This window comes from Pseudozyma hubeiensis (genome assembly GCF_000403515.1).
Source record: "Pseudozyma hubeiensis SY62 DNA, scaffold: PHS61, whole genome shotgun sequence".
NCBI lineage: Eukaryota > Fungi > Basidiomycota > Ustilaginomycetes > Ustilaginales > Ustilaginaceae > Pseudozyma > Pseudozyma hubeiensis.
In genome coordinates, this window is record NW_012133843.1 from 85,079 (window position 1) to 93,368 (window position 8,290).

The following is an 8,290-nucleotide window of genomic DNA, read 5'->3' on the forward strand; positions in this document are numbered from 1 at the left end:
AATCGGTACCTGCATATGTGTAAACTGTTCAAAGCTACGGGAGATTCGTGTATTGCTAACGGCTGTAGTTCTTTTACACGAGACGATCGGCCTTCCCACCCTCAGCTTCGGCGAGGAACTGCTTGATGAATGCCTCCTCGTCGCTGTATATCCGAACAAAACACCCATCAAAACGGTCAGTACAATTACCTTCACAAAAAATGTAGTGGTCGAAAAGGTGTTTGGGGGAGAGAGAACTTACGAGCTGGAAGCGTTGATAGGTGGGTCGTTGGCAGCCTTTGCATCGGGCGAAGCACCAGCAGCCGCGGAAGGTTTGGCCTCCTTGGATCCGCCCATCTGAGTAGCGGCGATGGCACCGTACGTTCCGAGTACGGCGAGAGCAATGTGCTCGTTGAGAATCTTACGGCCTGTTTTTTTTTCCAGTGTAGGAGTGTGTGTCATGTGTAACATGTGTGTGAGCTATGTGTCGGTGTGTGGATAGAGGAGATATGTCGATTGCCGGTGGAAATGCGTGTGTGCGTATGCTGTGCGAGTGGGCGAGATCGGAAAACTTACCAGCAATTGTGTACGACATGATGTGATTCGATGTGGGAATGTAAGATGGTGGTGAACAGGCTGGTGTAGGATGATCTCGACGACGAGCGACAAAAGGGTAGCAAGCACAGTTCAACAGCAGTCAGCGCCGTCTCGATCTCGCTTCCGAACCTCACCGCGACAAGGCGAAATTCTTCTTCTCGGCCGCTAATTCTCAATTCATAGCTAGATGTGATCTTCGAACGGTCTGACATTTTTACAGGCGAGGAAAATGTCATTGTGCATGTGCCATTTTGCGTTTTTATGTTTCATGTCTCACAGTTTCGACCTCGTTCGTGTCCAATACCATCATCATCGTCCATCGCCCTACATCGCTAGCTGGCTGGCGAAGCACGACTCTATATTCAAGATGGATCCCTCCTCATCATCAGCGTCTGCTGGACCGTCCAACCTGAAAACACCTCAGATGGATCAATCGGAATTCGCATCCTTCTCCACTCCAACAACCTCTTCGACCCCTTCGCGACAAGCCTTCCCACGACGTCTCAGCTTGCTTCAGAACGACTCCTCTTCTTCTCCCGCCAAACCCGCTTCCAAACCACTCACCGAGACTCCACGCAGAAGCAAACGTTCCAGCATCTCGTACATATCCTCCCCCGCCGTCGCACCTGCCGAAGAATCATCCCTCAGTCGAGCCCCTTCCACTTCGTCAACCTCGAGTCGAACGCGTACAGGCTCCATCAGTCGTGCCACCGCTTCCTCCTCGCGTCGCATCCCCTCCTCCACCACCACAATCAGCGATGCCGGCGCCGACGATTGGCTCATGAACGACGAAGACACTCCCTCCACCTCCATGGCACAAAGAGATTCGGCGAAAGTAGAAGCGCTGTTCAACGACGTACGTCCCTGCTCTCCTATTGCAAGTCTTGAAGAGAGAAACAAATACTGACTTTCCAACTTTTTGTGGGCGAGAAACAGACGGGCTACCGAGAGGGCATCACAGCGGGGAAGCTGAGCACGCTCCAAGCAGGCTTCGATCAGGGGTTCAACGAGGTAGGTGCTCCCGTGGGCGAGCGGCTTGGTCTGTTGAAGGGTCAGGTTGCTGCGCTTTTACTCCTCACCTCTTCCACTGCCAATGTCGCTGCGAAAAGGGGAGTCGGAAGGAAAAACGGTGCGAGTTTGCCCGGTTTGTCAGAGGAGGGGAAGGTGGAAGAGGCGAGGCTCGAGTTGAAGCATTTGGCCGAGACGTTGGATGCGGTGCGGTTGGAGGATTTGGCGGAACCGGATTACGAAGCCAAGGAGCACGAGAGGGAGCATCAGGATGGCGGCGAGGTGAGCAGGGAGACGCCGGAGGAGAAGGTGCGGAGGGAGACCAGACTGGTCGGAATCACAGAGAGGGTGGCGTCGGTGCGCGAGATGCTCGGTCTTGGAGCGGTGTAGCAGTGGAGTTCAGATTTCGAGGCAGTACGTCTCCCTTTTCCCATCCCCCTTCCTGGTCCCCTCCCCATTCTTTCTCGAATCTTAGCTGACACTCACACAATGCTCTTCTCTCCTCTTCCTCGCCCAGTCTACCAACCGTTCCTCCGACGCCTCCTCCTCACAGAACCTTCTCCGCCTCATAGCCGCCCAAGAACGACGCTGCTTCGAATTGCGCGAAGAACTCGCCTCATCCGAATCCACCCTCCAACAACTGCGGTCAGCATGGCAGCGTCTCGCCTCGCACGAACTCACCCCCACCGCCACGCAACACCGTCGCGCGGACTCGACCACCTCGAGCAGCACCACCAGCGACGTTGCCGTGGAAGCGTGGAACTCGATCTCGTCCAAACTACCGGGAAGTCTCAAGCAGCAGTTGGGGATGTTCTTGGAGAGTATATCGACGGAGAAGGAGAAGGAGAGAGGAGTTGGGGCGGTGAAGGTGGATGGGGGGATGTTGAGACCGGGTGGTGTGGGAAGCGGAGGGTTGAGTGTGCTGGAGGAAGAAGGGTCTGATGTGGGGAGCGTCGCTTCTCCTCGCTCGCCGCGCGCAGAGACTAGCCCGAATACCACCATCACCGCCAAACCGAAAAATCCTCAAGACGAGAGCGATCTGCTCGGCTTCCACGTCGACTCCAACGGCATCGCTCACCCCACACCGCCACCACCAACGTCGACCTCCCGGGCGTCTGAGGACGAGGCAGGCGGGTCGACGTTCGCGAGCATTTTCGCCAAACGTCTCAAGGAAGCCCGCACCAACGCATCCGACCTCCTCCGAGAAGCAGAGCGCAAATTGGGCAATGCAATGACCATCGACGACTTTCTCTCCCTCTCCTCTCCCCCTCCACCTCCCTCACAACCGAAGATCACACTGCAACACGCTTCGTCGACAGATACACACCCGGCAAAAGGTGGCAATTCGTGGGTGGAAGCCGCACGTGGTTCGAGATCACCGAGTCTTCATCCAAGGAGGTCCGGGGAAGAAGTGGAAGGGAGGCTGAGCATCTCGTCGACGAGTTCGAGGGGTTCGAAGGGGGATGGCAAGGCGATGAGTCCGGTGATTGGCGGTGTGCCGGGTGCAGTGGGTGTGTGGGGCATGTTGATGGGCGGTGGAGAGGGCGGGGGAAAGAGGCAGAGTGGGGATAGTTGGAGTTGGGGTGCCAAGGAGGATGACGAAGATGGATGGGATCGAAGTTGATCCCTCACACACCGCATCCGATATCACTCTAATGCAAGCGTCACTCTAATTCACAATCCCCAAGAGAATCGACTTGGTGTTTGCCCATTGCCCAGTCTGACCGTGGTTTTAGTTGACCTGATCCGGGGAGCTCTCCTCGACGCCCATCGATCCGGTGGGCAGCAACAACCCGCCCTCCACCTCCTTCCTCTTGTCCTTGCCCACCAGCATCTCGACCAAGGTCAACGCGAACTCGAACGCGGTACCGGGCGCTCTGCTGGTGACCAACTTATCGCTGACAACGACTCTTTCCTCCTTGTACGTGTACTCCTTATCCAGCTCCGCCTTGACGCTGGGATGGCTTGTGACAGCAGCATCTTTTCCGACACCAGCGGCTTTGATAGCCAGCGTACCGGCGCAGATGGCAGCGACGATCTTTCCTTTTCCGTACATGGCGGCGATGAGATCGGTGACGGATTCCTTTTCCGCAATCGCTTTGGCTCCACCGGCACCACCAGGGATGACGATGCAGTCGTAGTCGAACGATTTGCCCCCGGTGAGGTCCGTGAGCGTCAGATCGGGGACGATGCGAACCCCTCGTGAACACGTAACATAGTTGCAGCTGGAGGAGGAAGAATTGACGAGGGCAGAAGTGGTAGAGACAGAGGCACGTACGAGAAGGTCGTACACGATGGTGAACTCGGATTCCTCGGTTCCCTCTGCGATGAGGATGAGTGCGGATGGCATTTTTTGTGGATATTGCCGGAGAGAAGATGTGAATAGATGGTGGTGCTTGGTGAGAATGAGAAAGCAATAGCCGTGAGATGGAGAACGTGGATCGACACGGTTTCAATGGATCTGCGAACCGTAGGAATCTACGTTGCGCAAAACGTCATCCATTCCCCGCAACGCCGGACGTTGGAAAAAGATAAGATAAGTTGGCAGACAGACAAGTCAAGCTTCAATTATGCGTTGTGTTTGCGCTGCAAAGGCGGCTTTGGTTTTCGCTCGGACCACGCGACGTTTCTATCACAAAACCGCGTGTGTGGAGGTGAGGAAACCAACCCGGCCGTAAGAAATTCTCCCGGCTTTGGAAATGCGAGGCTGAGTTAGGCTTTTGCCGCGAAGCCAACACTTCCTTTGATCTTCTCTATCCAGCGTCTTGCCATCGTACCACCACCTTGTCCTTCCACAACGATCCCGATACATCATCTGCATCCTCGAGCGCCTCTCTCTGAGCCTCTTCGATACGGTCACAAACGTTCCAACGATATATCCCCCAACGATGGCTTCGACAAGCACAAACAAGCAACTCTACTACGAGCTCTACCGACGCTCATCGTGAGTTGTTTTTCCCCACTCTCCACCTCTTTCGTACATCGAATCCTTTTGCTGACCTCTCCTCTTTGTCTGGAACAGCATCGGTATGCAACTCACCGATGCACTCGACGAGCTCATCCAGTCCGGTCACATCAACCCTGTGCTCGCCATGAGGGTGTTGAACGAGTTCGACAAGGCGATCGCCACCAATCTCAGCAAAAATGTCAAGGCGAAGAGCCAGTTGAAGGTGCGTAACCCCCTTCCGAGCTCTCACCACGGATGGAAAGGTTTTTGCTGACATTTCGTTGTTCTACTTTCTCTCTTCGCGCGCTGGCTTCTTGCACATGCTTTGTCGGATAGGGCCACCTCAAAGACTACCGGCTGTGCGAAGAGGTCTGGACCTTCCGCGTACGGAATGCCACGCTCAAGCTAGACAATGCGGATATTCTGGATGTGGACAAGGTCAAGATCGTCGCTTGCAAGATGGCGGATAGCACTTCCAAGTGATAGTCTGGGCCGAGTCGGTTCCCGGGTTTGGTTTGTTTTGTTTCAGCATCTGTTGTATTTGTATCCAATCGTCATTGTGTTTCTCCTGGATGCGACGGCGAGGTGCCTTGTGGAAGTGTAAGAGAAAGAAGTGAGTGGATAGCGGTGTGGGGAAGAAGTGTTGGAAGATTGCCAACGCTATCCGAGTCTCGGGAAGCGGGAAATCGCTGCTCTCCCGATATCTGACACTCGTTGCACCCGATCAGCGTATGTCCGTCGATCGCCTGCAACACCATTCAGAAGCCTCTTTGTGGTTGAGGGGGAACGAAGTTCTTGATGTCGTCACTCGCAGATGTCGCCTGTCGAGAAGGCTAGCCTTTTGGAGCCAGCATTGCTTTGGAATGTCGTCGACAGGCGCGTGGATTTTTTCCTCTCTGCAAGCGCGCTACAATCCCTTGCTTGCAAACCAGAGATGTCGTTCTCCTTTTACCCCTTTCACCTTTTGTCCAGCTAGCTCCCGTCTCCAACTGGAACGAGACGTCTATGACCCCCAGCCTAGACCTCATCTCGTCTCTCTCTCTCTCTCGCTTGTCATCATCGCCCGGGAATTCGGTCTTGTGTCGACCCCGGTAACGGACGTAAAGAGACGCTTTCGAAAGAATCTTCACGCACCTTACCCCCCGAGGAATGTGCCCTTCTTTTTTTAAACGCAAAACGCGCGTTTTTCCTTTCGGGAATGCACACCGCATACACACACTCTCTCTCCTTTTCGCTGTCGCCTGTCAACTATCGCTTGCCCTTTCCTCCCTCTTGCCACTATCTTGGGGCAACCTGGCCTTTCGATGCTCATCGACGATCCTCAAATACCCGCTGCAGCCAAAAGCAGTCTAGGTGTCATGCACATTCCACAATGCGCACCTGCCTTCGTATCTCCTGCCTCTCTTTTCCAAAGATCCGGACGACGTGGGTTCCCCCCCTGATCTCGAGAAAGTAACCCGCGGTGGCGTTGGTGTTGTTGTTGTGAACCCAGTGTTGTTCTCGATTACCTAGGCTCGCGTAAAAGGTTTTAGCCGAGACGTGATGAGGATCTGCATCTTGCAGCTAGCTGAACTCCTCCGGTCCTGTCGAGCTCAGCACGGCATCGTGGTGTGTCGTGGGTGGAGGACGGAGGGCAGCTGCGTGTGTAGAGGTGTGTTTGTGGCTGCTCGTGTGTCAGTCGGTGTGTTGGTCTACACCTTGGCAAGGTAGGTCGTGGTTCTTTCTCTACCATCATCTTTCCCCTCCGGTCTTGGCTCTCGTGGTGATACATCGCTATCCTTTCTTATCATTTTCAGCATCGACGACTAGCAGTAGCTCTATCAGCAAAGCCATTATCATCGCGTTGGAGATCCTCATCTGCACAGCTTCGACCATCGACATCGATCCAGCACGACCTATCCAAGACTTCCTCATGCAGTAGCAAAACAACCTATTCGTTATCCTCTTCATCACTTATATATTCCTATCCTACGCAGCTACATCGCAAAGATGCCACGAATCCCAGTCAGGGTAGAGCCCTACAACTCACCCTCGCGTCAACATCGACACTACAAGAACAAACGCGATCAGGTGCTCCGAGCGCTCGGCAAAGCCGCCTACATCAATGGATCTCACTTCGCCATCATGTGGGTCTCCGCTCGAGGAGACGTCGAGACTTACGCCAGCGAGGCGCTCCAAACCAGGCTCGATGATTGGTTCGTCAAAGGTGGGATTGCCGATGAGGCGAAGCAGCTGGTGAAGAGCTGCGGCGGGTCGACGAGGAGTGGAGCGAAGGTGTTTGAAGACTCGGATGAAGAGGTGGGTGGGGAAGAGGATGCGGAGAGAGGTGAGGATGAGGAGGACGTGTTTCTGGACGGTGCGATGAAGGGATCCGATCTGATCAAGAAGGGCAAACGTGGGCCGTTGGCTCCTTTGGATACGAATATTGCCAACCAGCATTTCCTACGCAGCAGGAGTTCGTTCAACGAACCACCCAAGTCCGCGCCTCTCTTCCCAACATCTTCCCTCTCGACCGCGTTCGACGATGCTCCGCGAACATCCACCCCGATCCTCTCCTCCTCCTCTCGGCTGATGTCCCGCAACTCGCTCTCCTCCTCTTCCTCCTCCTCCAACACCGCTTCCACCCCAACCCTCCCCTCCCTCGCCCCCACCTACGAGATCACCCTCTCCAACCACGCCTCCCGCACCGCCTTCCTCGAGCTCCGCTTCGGCCAGCTCCAACAGGGCGTCTGCAAAACCGTCGCCAAAGCATGGATCAAAATCATCGAACCCAAAAAACAAACCCGCTGCCCGTACAACAAGGGTGAAGCAGGCAAACCCGACTGGTGGCCCGCCGGCGTTCGTCACAAGGAGCCCGATCACCTCATGAAGCCCGAACGGCATCTGCTGCTCTTGACGATTCTCCGGAGTCCGAGGGTCAAGGTGGCGAGATTGCAGTTGGCGACGGCCGAGGTGGTGGCGCTGATCAAGGCGGACAAGGTGAGTTTGTTGATGGACGTGTATCGGATTGCGAGGGAGGAGGAGAAGTTGAGGGAGAGGGGCGTCGAGGGGGAGGAGGAGGAGGTGAGGGTCGGTGTGAGTACCTTGGATGGTTGGTGCAAGGAGGGCAGCGAGATGACCAGCCAGGGCAGACAGATCGCTCGAAGTGCTACCCCCGAAGCCACGTCTTCCTCATCAAGCACGTCGCAACCTGGTCCGGGAGAGAAACGCAAACGCAGCATTGCGGTAGGATCCACTTCCATGATCAAATCGCACTCCACCGGAGGTGCAGCCAACCTACAGCGCAAGCGACGCAGCATCGCGACCAGCAGTCTCAGTGCCGAAGTTCGACCCACCCCGCTCCCTACCCGCGCTGCACCCACCAACCCGATGTTTGGCGAAGTGTACGATCCCATGCAGCATCAACTCGTCGGTCTGGGGTTGGTTGCTCCTGGGATGCCCACGAACGGAGCGATGGGTATGCCGAGATCGCACTCCTTCTCCGCCGCCCCCGCGGCGAGCAACGCTGCGAACGCAAGCGGTTTCCCGCAGCGACACCTCGAATCCGCCTCCGCCGACACCTCGCCCTGGCCCCCCGCTTACGCCTTCCCCTCCGCCTCCTCGTCGACCGAAATGAACGGCCTCGCTACGCCTCTCACCTCCTCCTCCACCGTCGACCCCTCCTTCCCGCACCACCAAAACCACCTCTTCTACCCGCCGCCCACCAACTTTTCCGCCTACCCTCCCCCTCCCCCTCCCCACCACAACCCCACCGACCTC

At 55.9% G+C, this 8,290-nt stretch overlaps 2 protein-coding genes across 2 annotated transcripts in view; one reads left to right on the forward strand and one right to left on the reverse strand.

Moving 5' to 3' along the window:
• The window catches only part of PHSY_006770 (hypothetical protein), a gene marked incomplete at both ends in the record, with an annotated part of 6,166 nt that extends 2,958 nt beyond the window's left edge, over window positions 1–3,208 (forward strand). The window contains 3 exons of the mRNA XM_012337368.1: window positions 856–1,432; window positions 1,513–1,893; window positions 2,102–3,208. Coding sequence (XP_012192758.1) covers window positions 856–1,432; window positions 1,513–1,893; window positions 2,102–3,208 — 2,065 coding nt within the window. The remainder of the gene's footprint in view (window positions 1–855; window positions 1,433–1,512; window positions 1,894–2,101) is intronic.
• A 108-nt stretch (window positions 3,209–3,316) lies between these two features.
• On the reverse strand, window positions 3,317–3,934 carry PHSY_006771 (hypothetical protein; the record flags this gene model as incomplete). Its single annotated transcript, XM_012337369.1, has 1 exon — window positions 3,317–3,934. One exon carries the CDS (start codon window positions 3,932–3,934, stop codon window positions 3,317–3,319), a length of 618 nt encoding a protein of 205 aa, XP_012192759.1.
• Window positions 3,935–8,290: the final 4,356 nt, after the last annotated feature.